The 22,153-nt window shown below is 40.7% G+C and overlaps 1 protein-coding gene across 2 annotated transcripts in view; it reads left to right on the top strand.

Annotated features, from left to right (window-relative positions):
- The window catches only part of sema5a (sema domain, seven thrombospondin repeats (type 1 and type 1-like), transmembrane domain (TM) and short cytoplasmic domain, (semaphorin) 5A), a 174,403-nt gene that overhangs the window by 116,251 nt on the left and 35,999 nt on the right, over window positions 1-22,153 (top strand). For both annotated transcript variants that reach the window (XR_013793838.1, XM_079575795.1), the window contains exons 15-16: window positions 830-977; window positions 20,633-20,858. Coding sequence is in view for 1 of the 2 variants with exons in the window: in XM_079575795.1 (XP_079431921.1) it covers window positions 830-977; window positions 20,633-20,858 (374 nt within the window). In the remaining variant the exon portion in view is untranslated. The remainder of the gene's footprint in view (window positions 1-829; window positions 978-20,632; window positions 20,859-22,153) is intronic.

Genomic DNA, 22,153 nt, shown 5'->3' with positions numbered 1-22,153 from the left:
CAATGCAATTAAAAGTTACGCATGCGTCTTTGTGTGGCTTTTTATTGCAAATGGATTGTGCGAAACACACACACACACACACACACTGACGGCGATTGAATTGCAGAATAAAATGCAACTCATTTACTTGTGAGTCTTTACCACTTCAGTGACAGGCTACGCACCAGTTACGGGCGAACTTTAAAAGACAGTCGACATCTTGGGAGTTATTTTTGGTGAGAGCGTTCAAGGCTCAAAGTGCGCTGACGTGTTTAGTGGCCTTCACAGATTATTATAACGCCGTGTCAGATGGAGTCGTTATGCCATTTTCTCCTGACAGCTTAAAAGAACTCAGACCGGTTGTTGGATTTGAGTGTGGGCAGTGTGATCGCCAAATGCACTCAACCCAGCTGTTTGGCAGGTGGAACAGATTTTTTTTTTAAACCTCCCAATAAAAGCACCTCACCTTAACAAAATAAGCAGGAAAAATACATACATACTTACTTTTCCCTGGCTCATTGTCTAAATATGATGGTAGAAGAGACATGAACAGGCATTTGGATGTTGTTAGTGTTCAAGGATTTGATTATGTTCATTGCTTAAGGGTTAATTGTGGGTTTTCAGATTTTAGCTGTTGTAAGCGACAGCAGCTAATGAATGTTTAAACAATGGGATTCATGCTTTGTATCCATTTCACTTTGAACTACCGAAATAATGTAATCATCTGTAATCAAAACTTGTCTTAAATGTCTTTAAATACAATGTTTTGCTGTATTTGATTGTGTAACTTTAACACAACTTTTTCTGCTCAGCGCGTTTGGACTGAGCCACTTTGTTTTCTGCACCTCAGATACTGCAACGAGCACCTGCCCTGCCCTCCGCACGTCTACTGGTCGGCCTGGTCGGCGTGGGAACGCTGTAACGTGCCCTGCGGCGGAGGCATCCAATCGCGACGCAGGACGTGTGAGAACGGAGACGACTGCCCCGGCTGTGGACAGGTAGGACACGTCTCTTTATGTTTTCAAATGACTTTTTGTTTTGGAGTACTCTCTTAACCTTACTGTTACACAATATTATTACTATACAAGTAGCAGTTATCTAAGTTTGTATGAGAGTAAAACATCAAGACTTTGAAGGAAGTTATTGCAGATGGAAAGTGTTTTTTAAAGATGAAGAAGAAGAAGTCTCTACAACTACAATCACTGTCACTACAACTCATTACAACTTTATGAATCATCCCCACTAGATCAGTATTAGATCATTAGTTTCTGACAAATGCTTTTAAGTTGAGTCCTGAACACCCTTTTTCTACTTTGGAAAACTGAAAAGTTGCACATATCGATTGTATTTGAATTCCTTTCCAATGCGTTAAGTGTCAAAAGTGGGACAGCACCATCCAATCCTCTGGTTCTATATTTACCCAGGCACCCATCCCTCTGCCTTTTATTAGCCGGGCCCATTTAACAGCTCACGCCGACGACATACGAGCAGCTTATTTCCACAAAGGCAAGCGCTCCACCGACGTGTGGATGATGCAAGGGAAGTGTTGAAACGCTCACTCCGGCCTTGTTGACAGAATGATGAGATGCAGAGCGTTATTTCTGGGGCCGTTCCCTCACGCACGCTGCTCGAGTGCGTAAATAAAGAGACAATGAACATGATAGCTTCTTCAGCCTCTCGTGTCCCTCCTGGAAACGGATTACAGAATATGGGTCAGGGCCTGCTGGGTGCACGCATCCTTGAAGACTGGTTTATTTTGTGTGTTTTTTTTATTTTTTATTTGTTGGATTATATTAGGTTCAGAAAGCGAATAAGGACATGGGTTTTGTGTTTTAGGATTTTTTTTTAGCAGGACAGAGGGTGAGAAGATGCTGAGTCTGGTACAGTTCCCAGCATATGTGCAACAGCCACATTTTTGAAAACTTTATGCATGGTTTGCTCTGTTTATGAAAGAACAAAGAAGCTTCATTTTTCTATTCTAAAGGTTTCACAAAGGTAAGAGTAACGTTGGACATTTGTTTCGCGTTGCAATCCCCACGATCAAAGACCTGCAAGACATAGAGCGTGTACATGCACTCAAACTGGTTATTAGGTATATCCTGGTTATGACAATATTCTGGATTAAGATGTTTACATGTGGAATCTCATATCCCTGTTTACATGAGCAACTACAGTATCCTGGATATTTAGACTCCAGAGATGGGCGGAGCCAATGACAGGGACAATTTCTCAGAGAAATGAAAAAAAAAAACAGAGCAGCACTGACTTCCACTGAGATACCACGGAGTAAATAAGTACGTGTTGGTTACTTCAATGTTTTGTTAATTTTGAGAAGATACAAAGAATTAAAAGCCCAGGTAACAGATAAAATGGCTGTTTTTGCTCCTGCCGTATCTGTTTCAAAAGTTCGCACATGCTCAGTACGTCAGCACCGGTGAAAAACCAGGATACTGGGTTTACATGGTACAGTATCCAGGAAACTATGTAATGTCCCAGTGAGAATATCCTGGTTTGTAATAACAGGGACATTGTTGTTGTTACTTATCCAGGAAACTGAAACCAGGATTCTGTGTTTACATGAACCAGAAAAAAAGCTTAAAATCCCCATTAATAACCTGGATACTCAACTGCATGTAAACACACTCATTATAGAGGAATTAGCAAATACCCTTGAGTCACCTCAGGCCCAACGATTTATTTACTTATTTATTTTACATAATCCCACTGTGTCCAAAAATGGTAGCAGTTTAGTTATTTTGAGAAAATGTCCGTTCCTACTACAAGCACATAAAGCACACCACATATATTTATATATTGCTTTCCTATAACAACTTTTATTTGAAACTTTAACAATTTGTGAATTCTGCCTTGTAGCCATAAAGCAAACAAAGTACTATAAACACTATACTACTTTACACAACCCCGTTTCACAGAAAAGAACCAAAATCTTATAATAATGTCATAACCCTTTTTACGAGCATCCCCGCACTTCATTCACGTTAATCCATCTACAATAAATAAATGCTGGCTGTATTTATATTATAAAACAAGTGCATATATCAGTTTAAGAGTGAAGAGCTGCATGTGACCCGTGAGGTGATGTTGAGCGAGTGGCTTTAAACGAGGCATTTAGCTAAAACAGCGCATCCCGCAGCTTGTGTAATGGCCCGTTGTAAGCTAAATAACACACTTGCAGCCTTATGAAGCATCCCACACACACCCCGGCAACCTCTCCAGTATATATAGCATCTTATAATTGTCACTGACACATTAGTCCGGGAGGAAAGAAAGAAAAAAAAAAGACAAATGAGAAAAAACTGACCTCCCATTAAGTAGCAATTTTGGCGGATGCGGCTTATCATCCGCAAGAACTTCCTTCTTTTGGCTCGGCTCACATCAACAGCACAAAGCGGCTGTCAGTCTGAAGCGTGCTGGGGATGCCACTGCTTTTGCCTTTAAGAAGTGGAAGTGACTGAAGGGGCCACAGGGGAATGTCGGCGGATTGTCTCAAAAACTCCTTTGACAGTCTTTGTTTCAGATGTTATTGATGTGGCATAGATTGGAGGAGACACATTTGTTTGAACCAAAGGCGCGCACGGTAATAAAATGTCAACGTCTTTTCAAACACGTCACTCCGAAAATGAAATAATTGTTTTCACCCCGTGGTTACCGTAGTTTTGCTTTTGTCAAGTTTGCGGTATTTTTTGCAAATTTAATGGCAACAGTGTAAATGTTCCCTTACATTCAAGGCTTCAATGCTGAGGGGTTTATAGCTGTGTTTCCCAACTAGGGGTTCCAGGACTTCTGGGGGTACTTAACCCTTTATGGGGCAAGTGACTCTTTTAAGTAATTTCCGCACACTTTACATATGGCCTCCCTGCTGCACATCAGTATAAGGTAAAGAAGCATGTAGTCCTCACTCAGCCAATCAGAAGAGATTACCCTAAATCACAGGTCCCACCTCTGCTGCATTTGACCAATCAGCAGAGACCGGTCGCTCTAAACTTCCTGTTTTCTCTGAGGTCTACAAAAGACCCAAGTCTGGCTAAATTCATAGTTAATTTTTTTTACCTATCTTGAAAACTAACCAAGGCAAGTTGATGAAACTCACACATTTTATTGGTGAATAATTGTTCTCAGTGATGATATATGTGTTGGTTTTGGAGGACGGAGTGAAATAAGTGAAATTACAGCATGAAAAAGGCAGGCACCATATGGGATCACCATATTCACCAGATTCACTTAAACCTAAAATTTAGGGAGGCGACTGACCCCGCCCACTGCACGTAGAGCACAATCACGTTACAAAAACTCTTGCCTATAACAGGTGTGATCATTGAAACATCTATATCACAAAACGCAAAGTCTCCTGAGTACCAGTACCCCTGAGACCTGAAAGTACTTTTTGCATATTTTATATGTACACATTGTACACAAAGGGCAAGGAACTAAATATGGTTACTTTGCTCACATTGATTTTCTGCATGATATTCCAAAATTTTGAAAAGTGTTAAAACTGAACTAAATTTGTGATATGTCCCCACCGACACTCTTAAGCGGAAATTATTTATTTATTTAAATATTTCAATGAGAGGGCTGTAAAGGGTTAAGCACTTGGAATAATTTCAAATTAAAACTGAGTAGCATTGCAATATTATTTTCAAAGAGAAGTTAGTTTGTTAGCTGTTACTTTTTGTCACTCTTGTCACATTTTTGTCTCTTTATATTTTGTTACTGCTTTTCTGGTGCGCTTTTGTCGCTCTTTGGTTGCTCCTTTGTTGTTGTTTTTTGTCACTTTTTGTGGCTATTTTTCGTTGTTTTTTTGTCATGTTTCTTGTCACGTTTTTTGTCGTTTTTTTCCATTGCTACTTTTTTCAAGAAGCTTTTCGATTTGGGTAAAGCCAAACTGGGGACAATGTGCTCTGTTCAGGTGGGGGTTCAGGGGTTAAATGCAGAATAATCTTGGTTTAGCTGGTCACTTTGTAATACTATTGGCAAGATCCTCAGGGTCGGAGGTACTCGGAGCATAAATGAACTCAAGGGGTACAACCACTGAAACTAAAGGCACAAGAAACACAAATGCAATGATATGTAAAAAGCATAGGCATAGTAGTACAAGTGTTAAGCAGAAGTGATGCAGAATATAGCACTGTATGTTTGTGTAAAGCCATTTTCGGAGATTGTTTCAAATTGTATGTAACACAATTATGGGTTTGATATTTGGTAGTGGACGGCTTTGCTCACCGTCTTCTTCAGCTTCACTCATTAGCTCTCTGACACTCTCCTCCAGCGCTGCTTCCAAAGCGCTTTGTCCTGTGAGTTTGTTTTTTGCGTGGCCTGCTGTCGTCGTCTTGCGCTGACATGGACTTAATTAGGTCTGTCGGTGCCACCAGACGTCCCGGTAATTGCATGCACACTTCATAGACACCTTTGCTTTTTCTTGTATTACTCGGACAGCCCGACCAGTTGCTTTCGTGCGGCATATTTACGCAAATCAAAGAGACGGTTGCTGTTATTAAAAGCCCCGATAAGGGCTTAAGGCGCTGCCACAGTTGTTCTATGGTCTCGGGACATTTGCTAGTTACATTTCCAGAATTAACAATGATGGGAAAAGACTTTTTTTTAATTATAATCATGGAGTATCGTCCAAAAGTGTTGGTTTTACGCACCATCTGTCGTGGTTTAATTAAACTCAAGATTACAATTTTGTCTTCTTTATTTGGATCACTTTGTGGTAGTCGTTTTCTTCCTGATTCAGTATCAAACCATTGATATTCACTAACCCCAGCCAGGAGTGATCTATGAAGGAACAAGAAGACTTTCGCGTAACACTGTGGCTCAGTGTTGGACATTTATTCATTCTCGGTGGGTGTTGAGATTTTACAAATATCTTTGTCATTGTGGCAGCTGTGATCCCATAGATTTATTATTCAGTCCATGGGCACTTAACGTAAAGCCAGTGTCAAATAGGACCAAATAGTGGCACATTTACCAAATCTGTAAACAGTGGGTTTTGGTTTGTGAGATTCAGCGTGTTAAAGGTTGTAATAAGGATAGAGAAATGACACACAGAGTTAGCTATGACTTACTATTAAACTTCCTTAACCAACATGAACCGAGCACGTTTCTCCAGTTTGGATTCTCCCAACGCCTCTTGAAAATAAGCGGCAAAATAGTGATGAAAACAAGATGTGAACGGGGAGGAAACCACAACAAAAATGCAACAAAAAAGTTAGCAAAATGTGACAAAAAAAGCACACAAAAAATGCAATGGAACAGTTACCAAAAAATGCAACAAAAACATGTCAAAAAAGTGAAAAAAAACACGTTAAAAAAGTGGGAAAAAAACATGTCAAAAAAGTGAAAAAAAACATGTCAAAAAAGTGACAAAGTGACAAAAATGTGGCAATAAAGTGAAAAAGAACCCAACAAAAACATGGGGAAAAGGGACAAAAAAAGCAACAAAAACGCATAAAAAAAAGTGACCAAAATGTGACAAAAAAGTAAAAAATACAATAAAAAAGCAACAAAACCATGTCAAAAAAGTGGGAAAAAAGCAACAAAAACATGTCAAAAAAGTGAAAAAATAACATGTCAAAAAAGTGAAAAAATAACATGTCAAAAAAGTGACAAAAATGTGGCAATAAAGTGAAAAAGAACCCAACAAAAACATGGCAAAATAGTGAAAGAAAGCAACAAAGACATGGCAAAAAAGTGACAAATATGTGACAAAAAAGCAACAAAAACATGGCAATAAAGTGACAAAAAAGCATCAAAAATACATCAAAGAAGTGACGACACGGCAACACCCTCTTAGCTTTCAAATAAGGCATATAGACCCACCAGCTGTAAACTCCAATCGAGAAGCTTTTAGATTTGGGTTAAGCTGAACATGGAGAAAATGTGCTCGGTTAAGGCGGGTGAGGTTAACAAGATCCAACCGACAATCTTTACAAACCTCCGCTTTGATCTTCCCGAGCTTATTTCGTTTTTTGTTCTTCCGGATCCTGCACATGTTTTGTGGCTTGTCCTTTTGTTGTTATGGCCTCGGTTTTATAATGTTGTGCGTTTAATTCACGAGCTTCTAAAAGTCACAGCGTCAAACAACCGGTGTCTCTTTTTCCAAAGAACCCCCTGCTGTGGCGCATGTTTGTATTTACCTCATGTTGTTTACTATCATCTCCATAGACACCTGCCGACTTCAGCTGCCTGCCGGATATTAACAGACACGGATGAGAGAGCATCTGCTTTTTGGAGCAATTTTCTGAAAAACACTTGAACGTTGAAGAGAAGTTGATGAAACTCTCCTTTTCTTATTGTGGTCAGAAGTCAAGTAAACCACTGAGCCAATCAGATAACTTGTTCCCCCCCCCCCCTTATGTTCCTCTATTGATCCCTGAGGCTACATTTTCTATGTGAGAAGCATCTCCACAGGGCGAGCGGTGCGGGAGCAGAGAGGCGCAGGTGCAGCTGAAGTGGCAACTCGGGTCAAGGATGGCTTTCAAATAAACAGGCGGCGGCCATGTTGGGCTCCAAAACAATGAGACATGATTAGAAGCACGAACAGAACTCTTGGAAACCGCGATGGACAATAGCCGAGAGCGTTGCCATCCTCTGCTCCAGGGTAGATCGGCGAATCCGAAAGGTCAAGTTATTTTTTGGTTTTGCTGAATGTGCACAACAGGCCTCAAATCGAGAAATATCTGACGGAGAGAAAAAAGATAACACCCATATTAACCTTCAGACATATATTTCTACGTTCAGTTTCAAAAGAAAAGCTATGTATTACTGGATTCAGAGTTATTGTCCTTTTACCACCTTATCCTCGGTGCCCAAGCTCTGTTCCTATAGCTGTTTGTTGTTAACATTATCTTTTCAAAGTTATATTCTGGTCATTTGTCCTTTAGCTGTATGACGTCAGGTTACTAAACAGTGATCGGGAGGTTAGTGCAGGGGGAAAAACAACCCTTAAACATTGTAATTTACTTAATAGATCTCTCACATCTTTACTAATGTGAGAAAGGGCGACCGGTACTGATCTTTGAGCACCTGATTTACCTAATGGATCCTTATCCTGTTAAATATAATTCTTAAGAAGTTAATTGGCCATAGCCTTTTTCAGTATCCCAGAGAAAAGTGCAAAATCTGACTCCACATAAAGGCATCATTCTGCGTAGTCTCTCCTGCTTGATTCACTTAAGTACATCAAATATATCTGAGGATCAAAAGGGGACCATTCTTCTAAGAGTGATAATCCAAATATGTTTGTGGGCCGAGCTGATGCCTCTCGGTGCCTGTTTAATGATATTGGGAGCTGTTCTGTTTACCTGCCGCCAGTTAAATGAAAATGGCGTCTATTTGTATAGTCCTGGGTGGTGCGTGTGTGCAGCGGCGTGGAACCAGAGGACCTGCTCCGAGCCGAGCGAGCCTCATTACCAAGTCAGAGTGAAGGTGGGGGGGGGAAGTCCAGGGCTTTGACAAAGTGTGGTCCCCGCAGACTATGGAAATGTGTCATGGAGGAAAGACGGCTCATCTCGGGCAAACTGTCTGACCAAAGCACTCACCAACAAACAGTACTGCTTTTATTATGCTAAAAAAGCGTAACAGCCGATTGTCACCCGATCTGGAGATGGGTCCATGGTTGGCTCGAACAAAGTCTCCCATAGCCTTCATGTTTTCCATCCCTTTTTCTTCTATTACGTCGTCACTTGTTCTACACTATAAGCTTTCATTAAAGACTTCTTCATATAGAGCTGAAAAATCAATACGTTTTCAATAGACTCCATCATTCCAGGGCCACAAAGAAGCAGAGCGTGATGCAGTATGATGCGGATGTGCTTCTTCTTGGCAGATTATTCTCTCGCCCATGCCGGTACAATACTTGTTTCACTCTGGATAATGAGATAAATTGAGAAATACAATCTTACCTATCTTCACCAGGTCTTTTGCATTTGTTCTTGGGTTGATATTCACATTTCAGACACAGCACGTTCATCTCTGGGACACAGAACCCGCCTTCCTCCTGATCTGTATGATGACTGGACATTTCCGTCATTGTTTTAAACAATGCACCTGGACCTTCAAGTGTCTTCAAATTGCACCCGAGGATGAACCAGACTTGTGCTTCCAAGGTCATGACATCATCATCTGGGTTTTCCCAAATGGTTTAAAGGTGTTGTAATCTCAGTGTATGTAAACTTCGGACTTTGTAAAAAGTAATACAAAGTTGTGTAGCAAATTCTATCTTTCATTCTTCTGGAATTTGACAGATAAAAATATTTTTTCAAATTCTAATTGACCTAAGAAAAATAACATTTAATTCTGGTTTCATGAAAGACAGTGGATATTTTAAACAATTTCAGAAACATTACATTGAACTCTATGCAGTCTTTGTGATTTGTTATTGTCCATCCATCCATCTTCTTCCACTTGTCCGTTCACATTGCCTCAGCCCCATGGCGTCCACAGAAGGACGGCCACACGATGCTAACCGGGCCTGTTGGTCTCTCATAAGGGGCTTCTGAACCGCTCTTTGTCTAACCCGTCGTCTAGGACCTGTTTGCCCTGGGAGACCCTACCAGGGACACGAAGCCCCCGACAACAGAGCCCCCGGGATCATTCGGGTGCTCAAACTCCTCCACCACGCTAAGGTGGCGGTTCCAGAAGGAGATTTGTTTCATTTGAGTTCATTTATCCAGACCTAGTTTGAACATAACTTCTACTTCCAATAAACAGCTGGTCTTACATTCAAACACATCTATATCATAATATTCATGCCGGTTGGGCATAGTGGTCACCAAAACTAGCCGTGAGGAAGCTCCCTCGATGGGGAGTGAATTGTTAGTCTCTAAATAGTCCGGTTGTTTAGTTTTAAGAAGAAGATTAAGCCCTAATTTGAACTCATTTGCATTCATCCAACTTTCACTTTTGGTAATTGAAATAAATGAGCGCAGAGGTAATTGAGAGATATTGACTAAATTGGACACAACCATTTGAAACACCACAAAACGATTAAATGTGTACGTTTGACAAGATTTCAAAATGATTTCTATAGTTTCAAAATTGGCCACATGTTTCTCCTCTTTTCCCTTTACCTTCAATCTTCACGACTTACTTCAGAATGTAAGCCCAAGTGTCAGGACTTTCCAGACTCGCTCGCTGGGATAGATTGAGCTCTGTCGGTGCAATAAGCCGCATAATCAGCGTAATGATGGCAGGAGGCTGGAGAGGCACGGCCGCTTATTATTCCCCTCCCACCGATGGGCAGACACCGGAGTGCTGCTTAGAACCTGCCTGCGCTTCCCATACACATCCACATATTGGAGTGAAGTTGCACAATATAGTCCATTTCGACAACCACGGGACAGACTTCTTTCAATACAAGTAGGTGAACGGCTGAGGGTTTTATTTGCACACTTCTCCAAACACACACACACACACACACACTCCTTGCACTTTTTATGCGCTCTCTTCCATCTCAACTTGTATCCCCTCAGAGCATAACACCTAGAAAATACGGGATAGGACGGTGGATGCGGTCTGAATAAGGTGGAAGCAGCCTGAATTTGAACCATGCATAAACATATAAACATGTTTTGCAGAAGGCCAGGTTACAGAAGGGCAGCGCGAGCGTCCGGCCTGAAGCTACTGCAGTGCAGAGAAACTCCACTTTTACTTATCCCGTTCTAAAAGGACATTTTTGTTCCTCTTCATGGACAACTTCTGCCCAACTGCCTCCTCGTGTGCAGCGATTCATATAATGGATTTGGCATGTATATCTGGCTAAACTGACCCTTTTCTGAGAGAGGGTGGATAAAAAGGCCTGATGGAAACATGTTTTAAAGTCGGGGTGCCTGATTTTTCATATTTTCGAACAGCGAACAAGGGGGAAGTGGTCAAGTTCAGACTTTTAGCTGCAACTGGTTTCGAGCTCTCACAATGTCTCCTGCACATCCTGAATGTTCATGTGTGTTATGTAGGGCTTATGTAAGGCCACAGAAATACAGTACATCGTGATGATTTCATTACAATTTAGACCTACAAAACTGATCGAAACGGATCTTTTTCCTTGCGTTGTTGCTGTCCCTTTATGAGTTTTTGTTATCACCTTTTTTATCACTTTTAATCACATTTCTGTCACTTTTCATCACTTTTTTTATCATATTTTTGTCACTGTTGTCACTTTTTCGTCACATTTTTATCACTTTTTTATCATATTTTTGTCACTTTTTCATCACATTTTTGTCACTTTTTTTTATCACTTTTATCACATTTGTGTCACCTTTTCATCACATTTTTGTCACTTTTTTGTCACTTTTTCATCACATTTTTGTCACTTTTTTTTATCACATTTTTATCACTTTTTTCATCACTTTTTTGTCACTTTTTTATCACATTTATCTCACTTTTTCACATAACTGAACTGGAGAACTGGAGAAAATGTGCTCGGTTAAGTTAGAGGTTAATCAAACAGAGGAGCAGACTTCGGCTCATACTTCATGTTAGCAATCTTAAAAGGCTGTATTTTTCCCTCCCAAATGAATGCACGTACAATATACTGTGTGTTGGCAGAAAGAAATTTACACTACTGGATGAATGTAAGTCATACCGTAGCTGGAAGCAGAAATAGTTAGTATTATCAGAGACATGAACATTTAAGACATGGAGGTAGTTTGACCATTGAAGTCTGCCATGGCGTCCACATGAAGAGGGCTAATTGGCCTCAGCAGTGCGTCATCAGAAGTCAAAGCTTTAGCCATCTGTGAGACAACCGCATGTCTCACAGCACCATAATGCAGAATGATCCACTATGAAGAGCAAATTAAAACTCCCTTCAGTGTTTTCGCTCATATTCAGTTTTTGGAACCAACTTATAACAAGGATCCACAACCACTTTCTGATTAGTGTGTGCACTGCGAATGTGTCAAGTTGTAAACAGTGCAAGATCAGGTCTGACCTCAGATTACGCCACTTACTGCATGTACTGCATGTACAAAGCAGGAATAAACCCATGATGCTGTTGGTCCAGTGACAGGATTACAGGAAGTGACTTGGTTGTTTATTTTTTTTTCAATTTTTTCACAATTTTTGTCTTTTTTTTGCCATCTTTAAAAAAAAAATTGCCTAATGTTAACCCAATTATTCCCATTTTTTGTTGTATTTTTGCCCCATTTCTTTCTTGTTTTGCCAAGTTTTTGCTCATTATTTTTACCAATGTTTTCCCTATTTCCCCCCATATTTTTTCCCAATTTACACCCATTTTTTCCTCAATTTTTGTTACACAATTTTTCCCCAAATGTGTATTTCTTGACATCATTGTTCTGTTTTCTGGTTGTAGAACACAAATATGTTAGTTTAGGTATCGGAAGAATATCGTTAAAGTATTGGTATTGGAAACAAATTAACGGTACCCAGCCCTATTTATGTTTTAGTAATATTTTTATATTTTTACTGCATGATTTTAACCTCTGAATTCCCACCTCAACTGAGCACATTTTCTCCAGTTTAGCTTTACCCAAAACAAAAAGCTTGAGAAAAAAAAAAAGCATCAGAATAGTGACAAAAATAAGGTTGAAAACGCAACGACAAAAAAGCATAAAAAATGTACAGAAAAATTATGACATAAACGCAACAAAAATGTGGCAAAAACACAAGAAAAGAGACAAAAACAGACCAAAACGTTATGATCACATCTGTAATCTTTGCTTTCAAATGAGGTATTACACTGTTGCTCTCTGGTCAAGAAGCTTTAAGATTTGTGCAAAGCTGAACTGGAGAAAATACGGTTAAGTAAGAGGTTAAAATTGGTCCAAAAGTCCTTTGACAGCTTGAATTATGCTTCGTTTACAGTGTTCCTTTCGTGTACAGTATTTTTTCCCCATCTCTGCATAGCTCCTCTCTACACGCCTGTTAAAGTTGTAAAATCACCTCTCTGTTTGCTGTACCCAGAGCTGGTCCAAATCACTGAACTAATTGAATCCAATTTGGTGCTGCACATGGCTCCAGTCACGTTCGGCTGCGTTTCGCCTGGTGTTCACTTTCCGCTAATTTCTGTAAAATTGAGACGTGGCGTGTGCGCGCGCCGTCCTGTGTGTGTGTTGGGAGAATCACAATGCTTATTATCAGGAAATGATGAGATTAGAACAGTTCAATTGGACGCCCTGACTGCTTTCGGGGCTTGCTATTCAGATGACTAATATTGTTTTTCGTCTCTCTTGTACCTGTGTGCATGAGTATGTTTTTTGGCTGGAGGCGCAATGTTTAACAACGCCAGGTCGGCTGGATCTATTATTCACAACATGTCATAAAAATTACCCTTACAACACCAGCTCAGACTGCTTTGGTTTCGGGCCCAGCTTTTTTTTTGTTCTGTAAAATCCCATTCGTTATTATTCTAAATGTGTGCCGAAAACACCTCACATCCACCATTATGGCATGGCACACCCTTCAATGTGTGCATTACACTGTTAATATTTCATGTTATACTATTGAGGCTGAAGGGTGATTTAGCACTTTTTTCTTTGCACTATGCTTTGTTTTTGTGATAACACTGCGTTTTGTTATTGAACGTGCAATAACTTTCACTTTATTTGACTAAACCGCATTTTGGAATTGTATATTGTTTATTGTTAAGGAACCCCATTAGCTACCACCGTAGTGGTTGCTAGTCTTCCCGGGGTCCAGGATTAACAAGCATTTACAATAAAATAACATGCATTAAAAACATACAAGGCACAACAGTAATACATGACAAGATAGAATTACTGAAACCATACCAAAGATATTGGTGTATTTTTGAAAACATGTAAATTGGATGAATCCCTCAAATTCACAGGCAGCTTATTAATTGCGACGATCTAAATTCAACAGTTTTTAGTAGCAGACTTGTTCTAGGTCGATTTATTGCCACGTCGTCACTGCAAGCACGCCGCGTAGAATAATGGAATTTATTTTGGTGCAAAGGCCAGTTTAAAGCAGTACTAAGTAACGTGTTTACCTTAATAAATCCTTTTCGTAGTCCCTGTGGGGGTAATACAAGTGTTTTTGGGATGATTGGAGGGTCTTTCATCTCCCCCTGGTGTCTCTGGCCAGAAAACCAGGTTTGCAACTTGACTGCTACCGGTCCGGAGAAAGCAATACACACTAATGGAATCACGAAGAAGAAGCTAACATGCTAACGGGCAAAGCTAACTGCGGGCTAACGTCACTTTAAACAGTATTTACAGCCAAGTTTGAGTGAAAAATTATATTTCCATTGTATAACTGGATGCACAGTAACCCTCTCTCCCTTCGCCTTTCCTGTCAGCGTTGTATTTACTCTCCAAGACAATTAATAAGTTAAAAAATCGTAACTTGCTACGACACCTGCAGTTGCGCTTATGGCCTCTAGGGGGAAGAGTTACTTAGTACTGCTTTAAGGTAGAATTGCATTGTCTGAACACTGGTGGAGCATGGACACCTGATCACTAGGCGGGCGGCTCTGTTCTGAACCACCTGAAGTCTTGCTATGTCACTTTTATTTGCAGCGGACCACATGACGGAGTAATATTCCAGATGTGATAACACAAAAGACTAAACTACTAGTTTTTTGATTGCTAGAGTTATGTAATATGAGCACCTTCTGACCACAGCTATAGCTTTACCCATTTTACTGATCACATGATCCACGTGAGGCGACCATGAAAGATGGTGATCCACTGCGACTCCCTGAAGTTTAATTTGTAGCACTTGTTCCAACGTGGGGCCATCAGTTCTCAGTATTAGCTGAGTATTACTATTTGGTTTGTGTTTACTCCCAATAAGCATACATCTAGTTTTGGAGACATTTAGAATAACTTAATACGTGTAGAAGACTGGCTCTTTGGACCGTCCTGCTTCTTGTAATTTCACCGGTGAAACATCCAACTCTCTTTGTTGATGCTAACTCTGCTTTTACATTGTCAACACAACAACACAAAACACAAACAAGCTTGTTTTCAGGGCATGTACCAGACGCATTTCTATAAAAATGTAAAAAGCCCCAAACCTTTTTTTTTTTGCCCTCCTGTTTGCTTCCCTTTAAGCCCCTAAAAGGCTCGGTATACCCTGTATTATACACATCAAAAGCTTGTCTGAGCACGACCCTGTCTGAAACGTTGTACAGCTTTGCTCACGTGACCCATCAATCATGGAAAACTCAGCAGCGAGGGATTACAGTCTGCCACTAAAGCATTACTGGAGCTTTTTAAAAAGTTTTAGGACACACGAAGTAAATGAATAACTAATAAGTTCATACCTCTTCTGGGAGATCTAAAAACAAAATCATTAATGCATAAATGACCGTTAAATAATTAAAAAGTGTCAACACAATATGAAATAGCAAAAATTTCAATCTAGTCCATTTGCAGAATTTGAAATCCTCAAGTGAGTGCTATGTGTTTAGATTAAACGCTCTTTTGTGTTAGTTTAAATGGCCGTCTTAATCTGGAGGTGCTGAGAGCCTGTTGGCATGAGCACAAAGGCTTTGTCACTGGCTTTATTACATGTACGATCTTTCCTGCATGTCTGCGGAGGTTTAGCATTAAAGCCAGTTATTATCTCTTTAGCCTTTAGCATAGACACTAATCCGGCGGGAGGACAGGCAGAAACGCTTACCGCGCTTCATTAAATATTTACTGTGTTTGGCCGCCATCTACAACTCAATAACAAACAATGGCAGATGCTTGTCCCCTCCCCTCTCATATACAAAGTTTGATCTTTGAGATGAGCAGTTCTTTGTTACCTTTACTTTCGGAAATACTAAATCATTCATCATATTTGACTTTGAAACAATACCCCCTCACGCCCCTAACAATATGAAGAAACAGTCAAAAATAAGGATGAATTATAAACGCTGCATTTGAGAAAGATAATGTATGCGTTGTTTGCAGCCAACCATTTTTATAGATTCCCAACACAGAGGTAAGAGTTTAAAGTTAACTACGTAACTTGTTTACCTTAAAGGGGCTAGATACAAGTTGGCCATTTTATACTCACTACTGCCACCTCAGGTCAGGTCGTGTAACTGCACTTTCTATATTAAGCTTGTGCATGACGGCACTTCGGACCCAAAGTAGCAACTTTTGAGTGACAGTGCAAGATTTTAGAGGCAGTTGTGATGAACAGGTCTGAGCTCATTCTACACCTTAGGACATTGCTAGAACATGTAGGGGAGGAAAATACTTTTTTTTTTTTTTTTTACTCCGTATAGTCCCTTTAATGAATATTGTAGTATTTTAGTCGGTAGTTTACCACCACCCAGTATGGAGTGAATGTACAACTGTCTCATGTAAAGCGCTTTGTGACCACCTTCTTCTATATAAATAAAGATCTTCTTAGTCCCTCTGGGGGTAATACAAATGTTAATGGGATGATTGGGGAGTCTTTCATCTCCCCCTGGTGTCTCTGGCCAGAAAACCACCCTTGCAACTTTCCCTGCACCGCGTCGGAGGCGCAATACACACTAATAGAATCACGAAGAAGAAGCTAACAGGCTAACGGGCAAAGCTAACTGTGGGCTAGCACCACTTTAGCAGTATTTACAGCCAAGTTTGAGTGAAAAAAATTATCTCCATCGTGTCATTGGATGTACAATATCCCTCTCTCCCTCATGCAACGACACCTGCAGTGGCACTTATGGCCTCTAGGGGCATGAGTTACTTAGTACTGCTTTAAATCAGGTCAAATTGTTTCAAAGGCAGTTCGCCAGGATTTGCTTTGCTGTTTGTCTAAGCTGTAATCAACTCACATGAACCATCAACATGCGATGTGACAGTTTGTTATGTAGAAAGTTTATTTGAGTTGGGGCAGCAGCTAACAGGTTATACACAATACAATGCCCCCAGCTTAAAAAATATAGGTCCCGAGTGCTACTAAGTGCTTCCCTTGGGCCAAACCAATAAAAAAGTTAAGACTCTCTCCTGCATCGGGACGTGTAGAAAAATGTGCTGTCAACACAGAATGACTTGAACCTTGACTTGAGTTCAAAACCTTCTTGCTGTGTGGAGAGAGCGAAGCCGCTGCGCCACACTATACTTTTACAAAACAAATTTTGGCCTGCCGCCTCTGATTATAATGGGTCTGTGGGCTGGCATGCATTGGCGCAGTGCTGTTAAATATTAATGTCCGGAGATGATTACGGCGCTGGATGGAGAGAGGCAGGAAGTGGTGCGGACCTGACACTCCCATTCATCACGCGGGCCTAACAGAATCTAAATCCTCCCTGTGTACTTAACCTTGCTACCCGCGAGAAGACAGACAGAGCATTGCAGCGGGGGACACAAAGCAGGTTCAGAGGGAAGGAGAGAAAAGGGTGAGGGAGAGAGAGAGAGAGGGGGGGGCTAACATCAAGCAAGAAGTAAAAGATACAGAGATAGATGGATGCGAGGAGAGAGAGCATAAAGGAGGTGAAAAATGGCGGCGCACTGTATAATGTATAGCGCTCCTGGACTGACCTGCCAAGATGTCGGAGTGACAGAGCTGACGGATGTGCAGAAAAGAACTCTTATCTTATTTTGTCAAGGTCTGGCTCTTACTCAAAGCTCCATTCAGCATAAATAAACAAGTAGTGGCAGGAGATGGCAGCCAACACGCCTCGTAGCTTCTCCCCTGTATCGTTTATGCTAAAAAACCTGGACGCCTGACACAGAGAGGCACCAGGAATGCCCACACAAAACAATTATCGTCCTCCGTTGCATATAAGCTCAAAGTGGCAAAGTGTTAAAGTAGAGCTCAATAGATTTGTCACCATGGGTCTGTTTGGAGTTGGCTGATTACTGCAGCAGAATGAGGTGTACGCAAAGATGGTAGCCAAGAAAGACGGGGAACCGAGAACAGTCTTTATGAACAGATGAATGAAAGTCAAATTAGTTGTAATGAAAAATAGATTAACCTCTGAACTTAGCATTTTATCAGCTTTAGTTAAAAGAGTCTTGGTTCATCGCTTTGTGAGAGAGGGACCTTCAGTTTTGTATTCATTTATTTGTCAAAACTTTTTTTGCTTTGAATTGAATTCCTTTTTAAATCTGCCTTTTCCGCTACTTTACATCATACACCAGCTCTGGAACTTTGATCTTTCCTTATTACTAACTTCCTAACACCAAAATTGCTCGCTAACTTTCCAATTGGCTGCTTTCTCAGGTTCCTTGCCTTTTACTCAATCTTTCCCCCCACTAATCCATCCTGCCTCCCCTTAATTATAAATTAAACTTGATCAATGACCTTTTCCGGCTGGCTCGTTTGCCTTGTGCCGCGTCGTGCAAGCACTTTTATCCTTAAGCGTCGCATGCGGTGAGCCACTTTTGCGAGACACAAATAAAGATCGCACAGATAGGGAGTGAGGCGGCGCATCCGGCGATATTAGGCGCAGCTCCGTAGTGGGATAGAGACGCATGCAAGACCGCGCAGTGATGAAAGCTTTGCCGACTCTTGTTTATTCCCCCATAAAAGAAGCAGTTTAATTTCGTAATAGTCACTGCTGGGAATTTTAAAAGCCATTGTTGCGTTTATTATAGCGCCTGGAAATAAGCCTGTCTGTCTGAGGCGGGGTGCTTAATAGTTGCTTTAATGATTTATCTGCTCCCTCTAGACGGAGGAGATCTCCTGCCTCGGAAACGCCGCGGCGAAGTGCAGCAGAAGTTATAGCTGGAGACATGCTCAAGTATCGCACACTGTCTCTGTGTCATCTGCTGTCAGCTCGTGTTACTGCACCGATGAGCTGATTCTTATTGGAAAAAGATGATAACGTAATGCTTCAAAATTTGAAACTGCCTAGGCGTCGAGCGAATCCCCTTTACTGAACGAAAGAATTACGCTTTTTATATGTAAAGGTAGTGTTTTTGGAGCTTTAGTTGTAGTTCGAACTGCAGGCTGAAGTGACCCAATGTGGTCCTAAATCCAACACAAATCCCGTCTTTTGCAATAAAACCTCAGACTGAACTGCAGGGTCACGTTCATCCGACCTGTTGTCGATACACTACAAATGTCTTTCATTCTTTGTTAGAGGAGAAGGTGGTGGGAAGTAAAGCTGCTCCCCTCACTATCCACAGCTAGTTTCTCTGCCCCTGCACACACAAAAGGCCATGCAGGGCAAAAAACCTCTGCTCTGTTCCTCCTCATAACGAAAGGGGATGCTGTAAATATTTTGTCGGTTTCACACAATCACTTTAACATTGCCAGATTCGCGGCACCGTTCAATCAAAGTTACTCCTGCAAATACCATGTGCTGTGTCTTTTGTAGCACTTTTGTAGCATTTTTTTTAGGACAATATATTGTCTCAAAAAATGTTGCGATAGACGATAATATTGAGTATAATGCAAATACCGTGAGCAATAAAAAGAAAACTGTAAGCAGCTATTTGAATTGAACTTTTGGCATTCAATATTAACACCTTATACCAAACAAAGTGCAAACTATTAGGGTCGAAATATTCTAGGACACTGTATCCATCTGTGCTTCTCAACCATTTTACAAAACTTACACTCTCACCAGGTTCTGTTTCTTTTTTTAAACAGTCAATATACAGTATCATCTTTAAAAATATCCCAATAACAATAGTATTGATATTTCATCTACATTATTCTGGTGAAATATTTCCTGATAAAAACTCACTTCTATGTCAAATTAAACCTGGTTAGAATAAAAAAAATGTATAATAAATGTATAGATTCAGATATTTTTTTTACTCTTTGTCAAACCGCTGCAGCTTTTCTCTTTTTTTTTCTCTGGCTTGTGAACAGTGCGGAACAGTAACGTGTAGACCTAAGCACTGAGTAATGTTCTCAGGACTATGGCGCTTGTATTTGGACAGTGGCTAAAGCGGTCGGGTTCCTCTCGCTAAAAGTAGCTCTGATTTGCTTTGGCACACTGTGACTGGGCGGTGGTTTCCTTTCGTTCTCATGTTGGACACACCTGCAGTAAGCATTAATGTTGTTATTCTCTCCGTGATGCATGATGATGAACCTAAGTCATCTCCAAACATGGCCTAAGGAGTACGGTAACAGCATAATTCCTGTTGCATGTACAACAAGCATTTATTTTATTACTGTTGAGAAATACGTAAAAACATTAACAAACGTGTGCTTGCTGTGAGCTCTGAGACCTGACTATAATGTCACTGGGAGCAGGGATGTCCTCAGCTCGTCTCCATGGAGATGTTGATTAAAGGCAGCCAAATATAATATTTGAATAGGTTAGGTCCTCATCTAAATCCATTCCTTGATTAACCACAGCAAAAAATTTCTGTGTGGAGCTGGTCATTAGAAAAATGTTTGCATTGCTAGCAATAGTATGATCCAGAATGTTACGCAGTGTGCCTTTAAAACCACTCGTTGTCTAAAGAAGGCCGAGTTGCCGAAATGAATCTCACTTTTTGATGTATTGGACCATCATTTTCCACATGAAAGCTTGACAAACTATTATAGACCCCTATAAGAGAGGCAACAGTTTGTTTAGTTACAATATAATATGATTTTTTTCCATGCAATCACTGTATGTGACTGCCTTGTTATTACAGTACGTTGGCGATTCAGTGATCTCTGACAGTTCAGACCTCTGACCTCAGCCACTGTGTTCCATAAAGCTATTATGAAACTTGCCTTCCCATCTTACAATTATCTCAATGTGCGTCTTTTGCAGGAATACCAATCATGCAACACTCTCCCTTGCCCTGAGCTAAAGAAGACCACCCCTTGGACCCCCTGGACTCCCGTGAACATCTCTGACAATGGCGGGCATTACGAGCAGCGCTTCAGATACACCTGTAAAGCCCGCATCCCTGACCCTGCGCTGCTGGAGGTGGGACGACAGCGGATTGAGATGCGCTACTGCTCCAGCGATGGCTCCACGGGCTGCTCCACTGACGGTGAGGGCGAGCTCTTTTTGTCACTGCAGGGCTTGTTATTGGTCGCCTCAAGCTATGTTGTCCGACTGTGTGGCTCTCATTATTTGCAACTCCTGCCTCCAAACTTATCTTGTCCTGTTGTAATGTAAGCCACACAGTGTAGTATATGAATGCTTGGTAGTAACTCTTCCCTCTTCCAGTGCCTCGTGGTTATTTTACAGTTCAAGTACTGCTTCTTTGTTTGGGTCTTGATTTATTTCAGTAGAAGCTCTTGGGTTTTACAGTTTACATAGTACTTTAAAGCATTTTTTCCTAAGTTTTGTTCATGATTTTACTCCTAGTGAATCACAGATGTTAAAATCTCACACTAACTAGATAAATTAGACAAGAGTTCTCACTGAGGGGCTGTGCTTTAGTTCCGTCTCTGACAAATTGTTTTGACAACTTTGTTCCTCTTGATTCTATAACTACATCAAGCGCGAGACACGTTAATGAAGCTCCTCACAGCTGATGAGGCTTTATTTGCACCTCAAATACACTGTTTGTTTTTACCCCAATTGACTGTTGATAAATGTACAAATGTGCAAAAAACAAAGTTGTTCAAGAGAAAGTCTGCATTTTAAAATTACAGTGGAGAGAGAAGTAAGTTACTACCACATCCAAGCCCAAAAAGAAAAAAAAACTGTGATACAGAGTAAAAAAGAACTGAATGTATTGATAACAGAAAACATTCGATTACCATTATTAGGGACAAAACAGTATGAACAGTAGCTTTATATCCGCTGCACACATATCGCTATTTCTGAACCTAACTTTAACAATTAAACAAATGTTTATCGTCATAATTAGCACAAAAGTCACCAAGGTACACTAACATATTTGTGCGAAGCCCCTCTCTTAAAGCAGTACTAAGTAACTCATGCCCCAAGAGGCCAAAAGTGCCACTGCAGGTGTCGTAGCATGTCGCGATTTTTTACTTATTAATTGTCCATGAGAGTAAATACTACACTGACAGAAAAGACAAAGGGAGAGAGGGATATTGTACATCCAAGTACACAATGGAGATATTTTTTTTCACTCAAGCTTGTCTTTTTAAGTGATGCTAGCCCGCAATTAGCTTTGCCTGTTAGCCTGTTAGCTTCTTCTTCGTGATTCCATTAGTCTGTATTGCGCCTCCGACCCAGTGGCAGCAAAGTTGCAATTGTGGTTTTCTGGCCAGAGACCCCGGGGGAGATGAAAGACCCCCCAAGCATCCCATTAACACTTGTATTACCTCCAGAGGGACTATGGAAAGGATTTATTAAGGTAAACAAGTT

Source organism: Gobius niger (genome assembly GCF_951799975.1).
Source record: "Gobius niger genome assembly, chromosome: 18".
Classification (NCBI taxonomy): Eukaryota; Metazoa; Chordata; class Actinopteri; order Gobiiformes; family Gobiidae; genus Gobius; species Gobius niger.
This window is presented reverse-complemented; position numbering and strand designations above follow the sequence as displayed.